General features: G+C 56.8%; 7 protein-coding genes across 7 annotated transcripts; 5 read left to right on the top strand and 2 right to left on the bottom strand.

The window, feature by feature from the left end:
- Nucleotides 1-15: 15 nt before the first annotated feature.
- On the top strand, nucleotides 16-734 carry CcaverHIS019_0700540 (uncharacterized protein; the record flags this gene model as incomplete). Its single annotated transcript, XM_060603454.1, has 5 exons — nucleotides 16-248; nucleotides 281-396; nucleotides 445-576; nucleotides 607-652; nucleotides 686-734. The coding sequence occupies 5 exons, from the start codon at nucleotides 16-18 to the stop codon at nucleotides 732-734; spliced, it is 576 nt and encodes a 191-aa protein (XP_060459747.1).
- A 450-nt stretch (nucleotides 735-1,184) lies between these two features.
- On the top strand, nucleotides 1,185-1,797 carry CcaverHIS019_0700530 (uncharacterized protein; the record flags this gene model as incomplete). The annotated part of the gene is made up of 5 exons (XM_060603453.1): nucleotides 1,185-1,381; nucleotides 1,414-1,432; nucleotides 1,467-1,554; nucleotides 1,593-1,694; nucleotides 1,733-1,797. 5 exons carry the CDS (start codon nucleotides 1,185-1,187, stop codon nucleotides 1,795-1,797), a joined length of 471 nt encoding a protein of 156 aa, XP_060459746.1.
- Nucleotides 1,798-2,186: 389 nt separating this feature from the next.
- On the bottom strand, nucleotides 2,187-2,996 carry CcaverHIS019_0700520 (uncharacterized protein; the record flags this gene model as incomplete). Its single annotated transcript, XM_060603452.1, has 5 exons — nucleotides 2,187-2,285; nucleotides 2,327-2,499; nucleotides 2,556-2,684; nucleotides 2,746-2,824; nucleotides 2,856-2,996. The coding sequence occupies 5 exons, from the start codon at nucleotides 2,994-2,996 to the stop codon at nucleotides 2,187-2,189; spliced, it is 621 nt and encodes a 206-aa protein (XP_060459745.1).
- A 1,686-nt stretch (nucleotides 2,997-4,682) lies between these two features.
- Nucleotides 4,683-6,357, bottom strand: CcaverHIS019_0700510 (uncharacterized protein; the record flags this gene model as incomplete). Its single annotated transcript, XM_060603451.1, has 8 exons — nucleotides 4,683-4,823; nucleotides 4,856-4,972; nucleotides 5,005-5,173; nucleotides 5,206-5,534; nucleotides 5,587-5,878; nucleotides 5,919-5,928; nucleotides 6,095-6,184; nucleotides 6,216-6,357. 8 exons carry the CDS (start codon nucleotides 6,355-6,357, stop codon nucleotides 4,683-4,685), a joined length of 1,290 nt encoding a protein of 429 aa, XP_060459744.1.
- A 927-nt stretch (nucleotides 6,358-7,284) lies between these two features.
- On the top strand, nucleotides 7,285-8,809 carry CcaverHIS019_0700500 (uncharacterized protein; the record flags this gene model as incomplete). The annotated part of the gene is made up of 2 exons (XM_060603450.1): nucleotides 7,285-7,689; nucleotides 8,090-8,809. 2 exons carry the CDS (start codon nucleotides 7,285-7,287, stop codon nucleotides 8,807-8,809), a joined length of 1,125 nt encoding a protein of 374 aa, XP_060459743.1.
- A 1,002-nt stretch (nucleotides 8,810-9,811) lies between these two features.
- Nucleotides 9,812-11,489, top strand: EFM4 (uncharacterized protein; the record flags this gene model as incomplete). The annotated part of the gene is made up of 4 exons (XM_060603449.1): nucleotides 9,812-9,973; nucleotides 10,006-10,651; nucleotides 11,004-11,197; nucleotides 11,331-11,489. The coding sequence occupies 4 exons, from the start codon at nucleotides 9,812-9,814 to the stop codon at nucleotides 11,487-11,489; spliced, it is 1,161 nt and encodes a 386-aa protein (XP_060459742.1).
- A 735-nt stretch (nucleotides 11,490-12,224) lies between these two features.
- CcaverHIS019_0700480 (uncharacterized protein) lies at nucleotides 12,225-15,398 on the top strand (the record flags this gene model as incomplete). The annotated part of the gene is made up of 5 exons (XM_060603448.1): nucleotides 12,225-12,306; nucleotides 12,344-13,025; nucleotides 13,066-13,267; nucleotides 13,303-13,737; nucleotides 13,773-15,398. 5 exons carry the CDS (start codon nucleotides 12,225-12,227, stop codon nucleotides 15,396-15,398), a joined length of 3,027 nt encoding a protein of 1,008 aa, XP_060459741.1.
- Between the last annotated feature and the right edge of the window lie 496 nt (nucleotides 15,399-15,894).

The raw sequence follows: 15,894 nt of genomic DNA, 5'->3' as shown, positions 1-15,894 counted from the left end.
CTCTATCACTACAAAATGCTCCTCCACTACGTCCTTCTCAGCCTCGGCCTGGTCTCTGCCGGCCCTATCGCCCCCGCCGCACCCGCCGCACCTCCTCCACCCCCGGGAACCCCCGAGCCCAGCACGATCCGCCACAGCATCTTCATGGACCAGATTCCCGTCGGGTACAACCAGAACGTCTTCCTCAAGATGCAGAGCTATGACATGACCGCCCAGCTGGCTTATCACAACGGCGACAAGCCCATGGCGTACGCTTGAGGAATGGACGAACTGACAACAGTTCGACCCTGCTCAGGGCCCGCAACAATCACTACTACTGGGGCATCTCGGACGGCGAGACCACCCTGGTCACCACCGACGATTACAACAGCAGATTCTGCCTTGATGCCGGCGCTCGTGAGTCGTTTTTTTTTTTTAGAACTGGGATACAACTAAAGTCTGCAGAGCCCGCGGGCGGCAACCTCGTACACGTGTGGCAGTGCTCCCCCGGCGTCACGCAGCAGACGTGGGTGTTCAACGGACAGTATGTGCCCGACACGGACCGCAAGGTCGGCCCCATCAAGCTCCGCGATTTTGGTATGTTTCCCAGCAGCAGCGCTGACGCAGACCTCTGCCTCGACCGCAACGGTGGCCAGCCTAAGGTCGCCAAGTGGTGCGTGTGAGTGTGGGAGGCATCTGACAACAGCTCGGGTAGCAGCGACCAGACGTGGGCCGTCAAGACTTGGGAGGCGTAGGCAGGTTGGTAACGGCAGAATGGTCAATGGTGTAATGGACACTATGCATGACGTGGAATGTATGTAAGGGAGCCCGGAAGCTGTCGGTTGCGTGGTGAGTAGAAATAGCTACAAGATTCGCGGTACTCATTCCCAACCCAGTCGGCAATGCGTCGCCAAGTCACAAGGAAGCCACTGCTAGTAGATTAACGCAAGGCTGTGCGGAATGCGGAATGTGCCAGCGGGGTGCATTCCTCGGCGCGGCGCTCATTCATCGCCTCGAATGCGATGACTGGATTGACTGGGTTGAGTGGATGAGTGAGTGGCGACGTGGGATGTGAGAATGGCACTATACGTCTCAGCTTTCACTCAGTCACCTCTTTCACAGCACCTTCCCTCTTATACCATTACTCTCTCTCATCTTCCTTTCATCAACTCTCATCGCTCCTCTAACCAACTCTCTTTCACGCAATGCTCAAGCTCATCACCCTCGTCCTCGTCCTAGTCCTCTGCGCCTCGGCTGCCCCCTCGCCCACCATCAAGCGCCAGCAGACGCGCTCCACCATCAAGTGGGCTGGTGCGCCTTCTCTCTTCTTCGAGTTCGACCAGATCTTCACGACCCCCATCTACACGCCCACCTCGATCCAGAACGGGATCGAGCCCTACGTGTGAGCTCCGATACTGGTTAAACTGACTGCAGCGGCCAGGACGCGCCCAAGGTGATCTCTCCACCTTCCTATTAGCTGACGCCAGTTCTTCTACCGTAACTGGGAGATTAGCGGTGGTCAGATCGCCGTGACGGGTGACCTCGGCGAGCGCAAGTGCCTGGACGCTGGCATTGGTTAGCTTAGTAGTCGTTACGGAGGTAGCTAACAGCAGCCCCTGGCGACGGCTCGCGTGTCCACATGTGGGACTGCTACGACGGCCTCGCGCAGCAGCAGTGGGACGTTGAGGGCGGACAGATCCGCCTGCGCGACTCCGGTGAGTGACTGGTCTCCGGGATAAGAGCTTAACAAGAGACCTCTGCCTCGATGTCCCCAACGGACAGCCGGGTAGCAACTATGTGCAGGTTTGGGAGTGGTAAGCTTTCGTGGTCAACAACTAGCTTATGCCAGCACCTGCGGCCCGAACCAGGACTGGGTTGTTACTCCCCTTTGAGCAGGACTGGCAGTTGGTGAGCTTGCGGATGTGCTTCTTATGCTGACACCAGAATGTGTGGCAGGTCAGTCAAGCTAAGCTCTGGTGCCATGGCCGGTTCTCACAAATGGATAATGTCCCCAAAGAACAATGTGTGAACAATGAAGTAAGGAAGATATGCCAATACCGTGAATGAGGCCCTCATGCGTCGGCAACGGTCTCCAGGGGTTGTCACTGTCATGTGATACATCGTGGAGGCTTACATTGAAGGTCGTAGGCGTCAGAGATTGTGATTATACGGCGGCGGTACGTTGGAACAGGCCTCAGCCACGTCGTCTATCCGTGCTTGGCGTCGTCGAACTTGCACTCGTCAAAAATGATACACAGGGCAGTCATAAGTGCCAGGTCGACACCAGCGGCCACAGTTAGGTGGTACTGCCGTCAGTCTCTCATCTCCCCCGCTTCCTGTAACTAACAGTCTTTGAGTTACTTAACAGGTCTTTGCTCCAGAACTCGCGTGTGAACAGCGCGATGACCTGGCCGTCGAGAGTGACTTCGGCCGTCCTCATCAGTCCGTACCCCTTGACGATGAGTGTGACGGGGTCTCCGGTCTTCGAGTCGGCAAAGGTAACTTGGAGCTTTGCGCCCCCTACAATCAGCGCCCCCAATAATCAGTGCCCCCTATAAGCAACCCCCCCAACGTACAAGACCACTTCTTCTCGGCGCGGAACAGCATCTCCCCCACCTCATTCGAACCGGTGAAAGCGCGCTGCAGGGTACCCTGATACGACGCGGTGATCTTGAACAACGTTGCGCCATTCACGTCGGCAATACCTGTCGTCAGCTACTTTACACTCTACGCACGCTTGATCGTCAGCTACATTACTCTACGCACGCTTGATATTCTTGAGCTTGAGCGGCTTGCCCGTCGCCCGAAACACCCTCGTCTCCCCCTCGTCCACATCAAACGTTTCCTATCATCAGCGGAACCACTACTAACAATACCTCCTTGGCAGCGATGACCTTGTCGTGGAACACGAGAGTTGTCTGGTTATCGCGAATATAGCCGGGAATGAGGGAGATGGGCGTGTCGAGCGGGTCGAGCATGCGCTGTGCGTCCTTGTCCTTGTGCTTGTCCTTTGACATGGTGGCGATAGGTGATGGTCTGACGGATTGGCGTTGGTTCAGCTCAAGTTGCGGAATGGAGGATAGGGAAAAGGCACAGTCCTGGCATTCCTATCGGTACCAGATTCGAAACGCCAAGGCTGTGCCCCTTACACACTGACGCAGACTCGCCCCACTGCGGTGCAGCGTATGCAGGGCGGAAACATTCGGTCATCTCAGACTGATCGTGGCGCGTATCATTCCTGGCACCATCTCTCCCCCAAAAGATAACGTCCTCATCAGCATAGAGAAAAGATACTGAGCTGGACGAGTTAGGAATCGAACCAAAGACCTTTCCAATGCGCGCACTGGCGTGCCATGCGAATGGAACGCTCTACCAACTGAGCTACACGCCCCGAGCTCATGCGAGCTGTGCGTGTTCGTCTCGGTTGCCTTCACTACGACGCAGTACAGTCCACAGAGTGGGCAGAGCCGAGGACAGACGGACCAAGTTCGGAGGAGGCCAAGACATGGCACAGGCGAGTCAAGGATCTCAGCTGGGGAGCACGCCCTCGGCGGTCGTGTACAGATTGTACCTCCTCTCCGTGGTGGATGTCACCGTTGCCTCGTTGCAGGGATCATACTTATTACGGTGCGAGGCATGGGCGAGGAATGTAGAAATTCAGAAACAAAGTTGTTGATTAGCTGATCTTCGGATGAGCCGACCATGGCCAACACGCGCTCTGGCGGATCTGCCACCAACGCGGGGAAGCTGTGCATCCCACTGACATATCCCCACTCATCGGAACAGATGCTGTAACATTCCAGTCATCCTGCTTCGTAGCTGATTCTTGGACCAAACTACATCTGCGCTGAAAAGATGTCTCCTGCCAGTTCTTGTCTTGTGGTCAAATATGTTGTCACTTGCGCCTTGGTGACACCAACTGAGCCCCGATGCATACGGGGGGCCAAAAGGATGACCTCTGGCGGGATCGAACCGCCGACCTCATGCGTAACTCGACAATGCCGTTGAAGACAGACGCTCGTGTTAAGCATGCGCTCTAACCAGCTGAGCTAAGTGGCCTGGCTTGGGAGCACGTTGAAGAGTGTTTCGATGTGGTATTGAGCTCGTAGGTATTGGGCTCGTACGGAATGAAGCGCATTGTCAGTCAAAGTCTAAAAAGATTCTTAGCAACAAAATACAATTCCTCCTAGCCGACTCGAACGACTGACCTCGACATGTACCAGAATCATACAATTCGTATATACTAGTGTCGCGCTCTACCAACTGAGCTAAGGAGGATTTGTTAAGACCAATTAGTTCATCCGGAATAGAACCGTATCGAGTAAGGGATTGTCGCCTTTGGAATTAGTATATATATCAGCAATTCCGGTTTGTACGGACTATAAGATACGATGCTGGGCAGCGTCGGAAAGATGGCTCGTATTTGAACAGCTTGGCTTGTTTGCCAACCGCAAGGAAAGCAAACTGTCATGAGGCTCTCACTGTCTCCTGTTCTCCGGCTTCTGAAGAGGCTGGACTACACCTTTCCAGGGCTTCCCAGTTTGCAGGACGGGCACGCCTCGTTGCCGGTATCCCTGTAATATGTGTGTACATGGATCCATGGCTCTAGATTCTATTATGTCACAGCCTAATCTACATGGTTTCGGGGATTGTCCTTGCCCGAGCCGCCCCCGTAGAGAAAAAGGAGCGGCGTGTTCTAATGTTTAGACCCATCGGCCTAAGATGGTCATGCTCAAGATGCCGAGGAATAGTGAGAATAATGAAGCAAATAGGCTCTTCTTGTTTGCATTCTTGAGCGGGCCGTCGACAAAGTCAGCCGCGAGGAGCTTGAAAGCAGTGTATAGCTGAAAGTCAGAGCGTTCAAGACATTGCGCACAAGAATACCGGCCGAGGTGGAATCGAGAATGCCGATAGAGATGAGTGCAGCTCTTCCGTTCGCCGAGAACGACTGGCGGACGCCGATACCGATCGCAATACCGATGGGGGTGACGATCTTAGGTGAGCTCTGTCGTGGTTGGTCCTCACCATGAACATGCTGGCCTGGAGGAAGGAACGCCACCGGCTCAGCCAGTGAAGAAGAGCAAGACGGGCGCCCAGGGCCGCGCCCTCGAAGAACTGGTGGAAGATGATGACGATAAAGAGTGTGGTCCATGATGGGGACGAGTCGGCGCCAAGTGTGACACCGATCATAACGCTGTCGTTAGCCCGCCTGGAAAACTGACTTACGAGTGGAAGATGATGCCGGCCTCGAGGAGAAGAACGCGCCAGAGTTCCTTGTTCTGCCAGGCAAGGATGGCTGCCTCGGCGTCGGGGCAACAACCGTTGTGAGGAACCATGTCTTTCTCGGTATGGCTGATGTCCGGGGTCTCGGCTGGGGTCGAGCTGGTGAGGCCAGAGCCAGCCCCGAAACGCTTCTCCGCGGCATGGGAGGCAGTAAAGTCGAGTGCAAAGGTGATAAGGGCTCCAACCATCGCAATGGTGGGCGCAACGGGCGCAAAGAGAAGGGTACCATGACATTTGTCGTTCCACATCAGGAACCCATGATAAAGCAAGTGCTGTTGTCAGCTCGAGTAGTATGTGACGAGGGAGGGTGGTTGGGGTACTCACAACGAAGGCTGTGGAAATGATCACACCTGTGCCGAAATGACGGGCGAGAAAGAAGACGTTGCCCCAGAAACCATATTCACGGCCAAAGGAGGCCGCGTCGAGGTGGCCAACCGACTTGGAGCCGTTGGGGTTCTTGACGAACCAGCCAGCGATGGTGGGCATGTAGACGCCCAGAGCCGAGATGATGAGAACGATGAAGACGGAGGCAATGTGCATGGGCATGTTGAACTTGCCCAGAATGACCTCACCGCAGACTGGTGTTGCTGCAGGCATGTATGTGCAGTTGCCGTGCCTGTCGTCAGTCTTCAGGCGTGGTGCGCCATCGAGCTTACCGTGATCCGTCTGGTGTCAGCTTGAAAACTCTGAGTGTTAAACGGCGCTGAGAGAGAAGCAGCGGGGAGTCATGCCCATGATAGACTGGGAGCGAGTCAAGAGTCAAGAGTCAAGAGCCAGCTCAGCACCACAGAGTACGGAAGCTTGACACGGAGGCAGGCGGGGCGGAACTCACCGTGATGAACAAGACATTGGCCGGTGGCGTAGGCGAGGCGAACGGCGTCTGCCTTCTCAGACGTGTCGAAGCAGTCCATGTGTCCATGGTCTGGAGTGAGCTATGTTGGAGGCCGACTTACCCCAGGTGCAGAACTCCGCTGCAACGGAGTCCTGCGCAGCTTGGCGGGCCTCCAGTCGCGGGGCCCGCCCAGCGAGTGGGACGGCTGCTGCGAGCGAGAGTGTCGGCAGGAAAGTGCGGATAAGGAGTGTGGTGAGCTTCATAAAGGTGCGCAGCTGTAGAAGTTCGAATATTCCGGGATTGCTGGGGGGGTGAATGCCATAAGTCGGGCTTGACAGGGATATTTAACTACAGTGTGAGATGAGATTCTTGGAAGGCGAGTCAGACGCACTGACATTCCTTGGCCTGTTTCCCGTTGTTTCACATCGTCTTCGGGATTCCTGTGTTGCAGATGGCAGCTGCGGATTCGGCTGGTCCTCTCTCGCTCCCCATCGCTACTCCAAACAAGTCCTTGATGGAGGATAACGTTTCGCCAAGACGCCGCTGCCGACGACCACCATTTCCGACAGCATCACGCGTCGGCCGAGGTGTTGAAACAACGCGTCAACCTGTTCGGAACAAGAGGCCAAAGCGTTGGTGACCGTGCGGCGAGCGCAAATGTTATCAGATTGGGCCTATCAGATACTCTCGGCCGAAGCGATCTCGGTGGCCTGTGCGCGTTTCTGGGTCGGTAAAGACCGCTCAAGCTGGGCTTTAGGGAGATCAACAGTGGAAGGGGGGTGGAATGTCCAGAGACAAGGATGCATCCACCGTCTTGGTTCCAACCGTAGTCAAGTCATGAAGAACCTGGCATGTCCAGCTGCTCGGTTCTGGATCGCGAGATTCAAGAGCGATAGATATATCCTTGGAACCTCCAAGCTCGTGGGAGAGTATCAGGGTGCCATGGAGAACAGTGGGGGGAGCAGATGGAGCAGATGGATGGTGATCAACTGCCATTTCTGTAGTGAGGAAGTCACGTGTGCAGGGTTAGCTTGGCTCCCCGCCTCCACCCCCACGTTGGGTCACGTTCCCCATTCAGCCTCACAAGACGCATTGCCACCCGATACTATACTCCTTGTTCAGCTCGTAACCTCAACCACCACTCTGTGAGCAATCTTCCTTGCTATGTCTGATTATTAGGCCAACACAAGATGACGCCTTCCATGACATACAGCTCCACGACGTCAGAATGGTCTCATGTGGACGAAGACGACCTCGCTTCGTCAGACAATCTCTCAGGCATTGAGTGCCTCGACGATCTCTCGCCCACTGGCAGCGATGCGGATCTGCACCCCTTACATGCAGCCAACTCCGGCGAAGCGGCGGGCCCGGATACCTCCAGCTTCCAGACCGACGCTGCCGAGAAGGACGTCGCACTTCGCGCCGCAACCGACGCGCTCGCTCGTCTTCAGTCTGAGAACCAATCGCTCCGCGCGACCCTTCGGTTGCGTACCCTCGAGCGCGATCTCCCTGCCTCAGCTGCGATTCTCAAGTCGGCCCGGGACGTCCAGCTTCTCATGGACGATCTTTTGGCCAAGACATCGATGCTCTCCATGGTCCGTGGCACCTCCTACGCCCCCTCTGCAGTGGGGTGGCCAGGCCCAATGACGGAACGCTCCCAGGCAGACCCCCAACATTCAGACACCACCTTGTGGCTTCAGCAACCTCCCGACATCCCTGCTTCACCATCTTTACCTATCGCTGCCCATCTCTCTCCTCCCGCCCTACCAACGTCTCGCCTCCAACCAGAGACAAAGGAAGAGTTAGCGGAGAGGAATGATGAGAGCTTATATAAATCTACGACGGTGAGCCACCAATCCGCCGCTGGCCCAGTTCTGTCGGTAGGTTCGCGCGTTACTACTGTATTAACAACAGGAGAAATCCGATGCGGAAAACAATGATCGGAACCTAAAAGACGATCACAACTCCGGTATCATCCTCACAGAACCCACTCAGGATAACCCCGACCCTATTCTCGCATTTACTACCTATGCCGAAAGCAACAGACCACCCCCGGGGATTTCCAGGAACCAGCTCAAGAAGCGCGAGAAGCGTGCCAGATACGAGGCGCGCAAGATTGAGAAGGCGGCCGCCAGAGCTGCTCAGGCCGCGGCGGAGGGCAACTCTGTCCCTACCGGGAACCTCGCCAGCACCTCGTCGACAGTGTCCTGGGGTAAATCTGCCTCCGATAGCACCAAAGGCAATGTCGATTGGCTCGCGGTGGTGAGAAATGCCTCATCCGGCGAGCGGAGGGAAGCTGCCGAAACCATAGGGCTCATGCATGAGCAGGCTAGCGGCCTTCTCCAAGTACTCCTCGACCGCCACAAGGTCCTCGCGCAGATGACTTTGGAGGAGCTGCAGCTCCAGGAGAAGGGCTTCTATCGGCTTTCTCAGAATGAGATGGAGATCATGGCCCAATATCCCGAGGTGGTCACGATCGACGGTGAGACTTTCTTCATCTCGTCACCCCTGCCCGAGGGTGCCGCTCCGGCCACGGCGTCGGGTTCCCAAGCGGTCGACCTGGCTTCGTTCTGGCAAGCCCGCAACCGCGAACTCGATCACGGATTGTACGCAGGCAGCGATGCGTCGACCGAAATCGGGATTGAGTATGTCGAGGAGTATGTCGAGGACGATGGAGATGACGACGTCCTAAATGGTGAATCGGATGACGAGTAGATGTGAGTACACCGCGGAGTGGTGTTGGTGATCAAGACTTTTGGCATTGTGTTGCGGCATCGGTAGTGGGCATACGTAGGCGACATGATCATAAGCGTAGCGAGAATGTAAATGTTGGCAGTCCAGTAAGTCTGATCACGCATTTATTGATCCGATATCCTTCCCTGCCTTCGGCATCAACAGGCATCGCGTTACTCCTGGCTGGCAGTACTATGCTCGCTGAACAGCCGGGCTCTATGAACGTGACGAGAAGCCAGAAAAAAAAACAAAAGGATGACCTCTGGCGGGATCGAACCGCCGACCTCATGCGTAACTCGACAATGTCGTTGAAGACAGATGCTCGTGTTAAGCATGCGCTCTAACCAGCTGAGCTAAGTGGCCAGGTGAATTGTTTACGTAAGGTGGATCCAGCTGCCAACTTGAAGAAAGGCCGGACGTTCTCTCTCTCCAGCCGTCTCCGACATGCATACCACTCTCGACAAGGCTGATGGCTGATAAGCTGATTGCTGCTGCTCCTGCTGCTCGGTCGTTCATGTCTCTCTAATATTCTCATTCGTGTTCTTGCCTGCTTGTTCTGGTTGAGATGAAATGTGTGCAAGGCACGCGTAATCTTCCGCCATCAGCACTTCGGAAATCGGTCCTCGGTCTACTATCCGCGGCCCTCGGCCTCTCCACCCTGTGCCCCTCTTGCCCTTCGGCCTCATGATTTTCATGAAACATACTCTACACGTGGGTTGGCCGGTGGGCCTGCGCCAGTTGGCCAGTTGGCCAGAGCCAGTTGAGGGACCTCCCAATAATGTCCAGCCATCATTTTCCGCCAGGTGATGGAACCATCTACTTCTGTTTTCTGACATATACCCTCCCCGCCTTTAGACGTCGCACAGCCTCATGCGCGCTTCTCTCCGCGCACTGTCCTCGCACGCAGCCGCAGCCGCGTCACGTCCATTCCCCGTTGCCACCAATCCATCCATCGCATCATCAGCCAGAGCCAACCTTTTCAGAATGTGGTACAGCAACGACACCCCCGTCGCCATCCCCCAGGTTGCCCTCTCCGCTGAGGTCGAGCACCTCCAGGGTGCGCATTGGAAGGCATCGACGCCGGACGGGTTCAAGAATCCGTGGCCGAGCGCAAAGGCAGAGCAGAGCTTTGTTGAGGCCGCAAAGGTGGGTGGAAGATAGCACGTGGTTGACATTAGTTTGTGTGGTCGGGGGTTGGCAAGAAGCGCCCAGAGCTCGCAGATGGGTGCACGTTCGTGCCTCGCGCCGAGGTCGACTTTACGCCACCCACTGTTGGTGTAAAGTCGACGTGGCTGGGCCACGCTGCCGTGCTGATCCAGTACGCACCCGTGGACGGACAGGAGCGTGGCTTGAACATCCTCTTCGATCCGGTGTTCAGCGACCGCTGCGGACCGTCGCAGTGGTTTGGCGCGCCGCGCCGCTTCACTCCTGTACCCTGCGGCGCGACCGTTACTGAGGCGGTTGCCAACCTCCCGCCGCTCGACATTGTGGCGATCAGCCACAACCACTACGACCACCTTGACATTCCCACGATCAAGGCCATCTACGCCAAACAGGCTGGCACCCCTCCCGCTATGCTTCTCCCGCTTAACACTACGCGAATCGTGCGCGGGATTGTACCGGACGAGCTGGTGCGCGAGGCCGACTGGTGGGAGGAGATCTCGGTCACGAGCGACCGCGGCGACGCGCAGTTCACATACACCCCGGCACAGCACATGACGGCGCGTACCGCTTTCGACATGGCCGCGAGCTTGTGGGGCGGTTGGTGTGTCAAGACGAAGCGTGAGGTCGGAGCGCAAACTGTGTGGTTTGCAGGCGACACTGGTGAGTTTGAGGCGAGGGGGAGTGAGGAAGAGCCGGGGAATGGTTGATCCGTCGCGAGGCGTTCGCCCGCCCAGCTGAAGTGTCGAGTTGAGGTAATGCCCGAAATGTCGGCGGCATCAGGCTCGCAATTGCTGCGGCTCTCAGGTTCTGGCTTGGCTCTTGGCCGCCCGGGCAACACAGTGGGAGCGAGAGGAGGCACAATATCCCTTAGGCTGTGTCGCAACTGGGGACGACGGCGAGACTTTGCCACCGGTCAAGGCAAGAACTCAGCTGAAGCACCTTAACGAACGCGACTGAACTGCGGCTGGCGACAGGAGGAGTGGAATGTCGCCTCGTTCTCCACTAACTTCAGGTTACTCGGCGGTCGACGCGGAGACGTACGAGATCGATGACTCTCGCCCGGTCTGCCCAGCATTCAAGGAGATCGGGAGCCGCCTGGGCCCTATCGACCTCGCATTCCTTCCTATCGGCGCATACTCGACGCGTTCATTCCTCAGCACGGTACACTGTGCGCCCATCGACGCGGTGCGCGTGTTCAAGGATGTGGTGAGTGAAGCGGTGGACGGGATGTGCAATCCGTTGGCGTGGTTGGCCAAGAGCTGCAGGACTGGCGCCTTGAAAGTGTCATGTTACAATGGCGGCTCCGTCACCCTCATTTCCAAGCCCGGACTGACAGCAGAACGCACGCAAGGCTGTCGCGATCCACTGGGGTACGTGGGACCTGTCCAATGAGCCGATCTCGGAGCCGCCACGCATGCTCGCTGAGGCGCGGGACAAGGTCGGACTCACCAAGGACGAGTTTGACATCTGCGCGCTTGGTGGGAGCGTGAGCGTGTAGACGAGTGGGAGTGTAGCATAGACTGTTGTCATGTATGTGTTGGTGTCAAAGGGCAAGCAGTGATTGACATTGCGCCACCTTCGGATGTTTACACGGACACCACGGACAGGGCTTCAAACTCCGCCCAAGTCATGGTCGCCAACCCCTCCACCCCTTGTGTCGTACAACGGGCCCGCTTGCGGAGCGGGATGCATTGGATGTATTGGATGTATTTGAATCAGTCAACGCGCCAACGCGTCGTCTCTGCGTTCTGAACGTGTCTTTGTATGCTCGCATTGTCAAATGTTCTGAAAAGTCTAATGAATGTTGCTTGGGGGGGGGGGTGGCCAAATTGAGGGCTAAACTACGTCACTGCTTGGGGCGGCCGGGGGTTACAAGCTGCGCTTGTGGAGAGGTGTCATCGTGTCTTGATTGTCTCAAGTTGTCGAGTCGTGCTCTAACAATTGTTTGACCATCGACACATAGCTCATAAACACATCTACACATCACCCATACTCTGACCGCCGCATCTCATTTATTTTCGCATCATCTTCGCTGTCTCCCTCTTCCTTTCCCTCTGCCCTCGAACTCTCCCGCATCCACGCACGAGCCCGCTCACCGCCTCTCCTCGCCTCGCCGCCGGTAACAACAAGCCGGGGTACTAGCCTTCCTTCAACACACCCGATTTCTTTCTCTTGGACCATCTCATCGCATCCCACTTTCTCTTAACTCGGTCTCCCCCCTACCGTCACAACGATGTGGGGGGTCATCAAGTGGCTCATTAGCTACATCCTTGGCGGGATCAGCTTCGTCGCCATCCTCGTTGGCGCAGTCTGGTGTAAGGCCCCCATCTGTCACTGTTGCTGACTCGCTAGATCTCACCTTGGTTTATGGGTCGATTCCCATCGGGGACCCGGACATTCTGAAGCGTGACAGGATGAGGATCGAGCAAGAATCGCTCAAGGAAGCCGCGAAGCGCAACGGACCCCCCGACGACTTGAAAGTGTCGATCCAAGGATGGCTCACCGTCCGTCGGTCGTTCGGAAACACTACCGAAAATGGCCAGGACGTCTTGACCAACAACCCGCCCGACGCTGTCGACAATGTCAACGACCACCACAACCCATCCAAGCTACCCGTCACGACGCGCATCGCGCAGGTGTACCGCACCTATCGCGAGGTCTCGACCAAGGCAGAATTCCCGCAAGACACGTTATTTGTGCGCCTTAGGGGCTCACTACTCTTCATCGACCAGGTCAAGGACGATTGCAAGAGCAAGGTTCAGCCGTTCGGGTCCGATCCCGACCTTGAATACTTGGAGAGCCTAGTCGTTCTCAACCTGGAGCGCTACAAGATCACCATCGAGACTCGGCAGGGCGCCGCAGGCTTAACCGAGGGCAAGCTGTTCAACAAGCGCTCCGCGCTGGTTCTCCGCCTCGTCGATTCCGATCCATCTAAGGAGAAGGAAGGACTGCCGGGCATGAGCTCGACCAGCAACCAGCTGACGCTTGACGAGGAGGTTGCCCCGTGGTTCCTCCAGTGCAAAACACCTGTTAAGTGGGTATTCAAGTACGATCGCAATATCGCTGACAGGCAGGACTGAGGACTGGTATCTCAAAATCCTCTCCAGGACCCACGCGCATCCCTCGTACTCCACCGTGTGGTCGCAAGACCACATGAAGTGGTTTATCAAGTCGGTCCAGGAGGCGAGGGAGAGCGACCCTTCCAATCTTGACTGGCTCAACGCCTTCGCTGGCCGCATCTTCCTTGGCATCACCCACACCTCGCTGGTTGAGCAAGTAAGGTTTCACTATGGCGCGCCAGCTGACCGCAGGCCATTTGCGATAGAGTCACCAAGAAGCTCACTGCTCTCTCCCATCCAATGATTGGCCCGCTGGTGGCCACCGAGGCGAACTTGGGTCACATTCCACCCACATTCTCGCGCGTGAAGCTCAAGGAGCTTGGCCGCGATGGCACCATCTCGTTTCAAGCTCACATGGACTACAGCCGGCCAGCTGGTTTGCATGGCGACGGCATTCGCATCACTATGGAAGCGCCCAAGATCGGGTTCAAGGCCGTCCTGGCCATTATAATCAAGAGCCTCTCCAGCGACGTCAAGGTCCTGATCAAACCGCCTCCTAGTGACCGCATCTGGTGGGCATTCACGCGACCTCCCAAGATGGACATGGTCATCGAGCCCGTTCTGGGAGCTCGTCAGCTCAACTGGAGCTGGATACTTGCCTTCGTCGACAAGAAGATCCGCGATGCCGTGAGTGATAGTGTCCAGCGGCAAGCTGACAACAGATGGTCGAGTCTGTTGTACTGCCCAACATGGACGACTTGCCGTTCTTCAACACCATGAACATGCCTGTCCGCGGCGGCATTTTCAACGTCGCGAGCAAGTACAAGGCTAACGCGGCCGAGGAGACTGGTTCCGACTCGGCGAGCATCAGGTCGAACAAGTCGGACAAGTCCGTAATGTCGGTACAGACCACGCACACCTCAAGCACGATGGCGACGTCCGTGACGCAAAACAGCACCAGTAGCGCGCCAGCCGTGTCTTCTTCCAAGCATCCTGGTCTCCGCTACAGGAACAACAGCGGTCCGCACACGGTTAACGAGGTGCTCGAGAGGAAGGGCCCCGGCCGTGCCAATACTTCACCGTCGGTGACGCAACCGACGCGCAAGAAGGCAGCGTCGTCGTTCAGGGTGTCCAGTTCCTCCCGTCCGTCTTCGGTCCGCACTGACTCTGTTGCTACCGCTGCAACGGATTCCACTTGGTCTGTCAGCGACAAGCCTCGAACCAACAGCACAGACTCCAGCTCTGCGCGTACAGCAGACTCGCCCGTGAACGAGGCGACCAAGTCTTCGCCAGCATCCCTCGTCGAGCGCCCAGTCCTGTCCATCCAGGAGACGAACGACACCCCGCGCAGCCTCACGCCCAACGAGAGAGAGAGTCTCTCTACCGAGGTAGATCGCTCACAGGTGCCGGACCCAGGTACAGAGAATGTCTCTGGAGGGGTTACGGGTGGCGTGACAACAACTTCTCTTATGAATGCTGTCCGTGCACGCGATAAGGCTCAGCTCCAGACCCAAGCCAACATTGCAAAGGAGGGCATCAAGAAGTGGGGAGTTAACTTTGTCAACAACCGCCGGCGTCCAACGCCAGACACACATCCTGACGAAGACGGTGGCGCGCATGCACACCACACTTCGGCCTACTACGCCCCGTCGGCGGAAGAGAGAGAGCACCAGCAGCAGCACGCACTGCACCACTCCCCCCGTACCTCGCTGCAAGACCGACTCAACGCTGCAGCGCACGCCAACGCAGCCACAAGGCGGAGTGATGCTTCAACGAAGTCGAGTACAGTGACTGCTGTCGCCTCTGTCGACTCGCAGGACAGTGTCTCATCTCCGTCCTCCTCCACACCCGTTTCAGATGGAAGTATGCCAACCAATGGGCCACTCATCAAGGGCGTGCCTCGCCCGCTTCTTCCTCCACGTCCAGCAGAATTGCACGGCACTTCGCCGCCAGCCTCAGTCCAACCTCCTGCGGCACGCATGGTCGTCCCGTCCGTGCCTAAGCGAGCGGGAGTAGTCACAGGCATCGGACACAACCCAGCAGCTACGTCCCCCGACGCAGTCAACCAGGTCAGCGCCGTTGCGGCCAAGCCCAGCCGCTGGGAGGGCGCGGACTCGGAATCGGGGCGCGTCAAGTCGGCCCCGCCTGACCCCGAGGTCGCGGCGTACCGGGCACTCACTCCCCAGCCCGCGGTCACCGCAAGGTCTGTCACAGCACGTATCGCTAGCGCGGATGGCCAGTCGCCGGCACGCCAGTCACTCCTTGGACATGTTCGCAGCACTAGCAACAGCAACAGCACTGGTACAAGTAACGGGAACAGTAACGGCAACGATAACTTGGACGCATAGATGCCATGCGCGACGTCCAATTGTTATCAACATCTCAAGTTTATGCAGATTGATACATCACCATTGTATGCACGTTCATTGTAGGAGGCTGAAGTGTGTAGGAGGCGGAAGTGGCCTTGGTGTGGGTGCGGGGCCTGGAGGCTGCCGCTGATAACAGATCACCTCGGCGCGGTGTCTTGACGGGCTCCTCACGTACCAGGGTCTGTTGGGAGTCGTGCTCAGAGACGTGCGGCGGGCAAGACCATGGACGTTGGTGGACATGCCCACATGTACGTAGAGTTCGGATGATCCTCGGAGTGAGGATTATATTCGGATGAACCAATGTGGGCAGAACGAACACTGTTCCTGTTGCAGCCTCTTCTCGGAAGCTGATAGGAGCGGTATTTGGGATTGATGCGGGTTGATGAGTATTAGAGCATGTGGACGTGTGGACGGATGAGATGGTAGCATTTGGGAACAGCATGACTGAAACAAGTGCCTGTAAATGTCAATTGAT

The sequence above is a fragment of the Cutaneotrichosporon cavernicola genome, assembly GCF_030864355.1.
Source record: "Cutaneotrichosporon cavernicola HIS019 DNA, chromosome: 7a".
NCBI lineage: Eukaryota > Fungi > Basidiomycota > Tremellomycetes > Trichosporonales > Trichosporonaceae > Cutaneotrichosporon > Cutaneotrichosporon cavernicola.
This window is presented reverse-complemented; position numbering and strand designations above follow the sequence as displayed.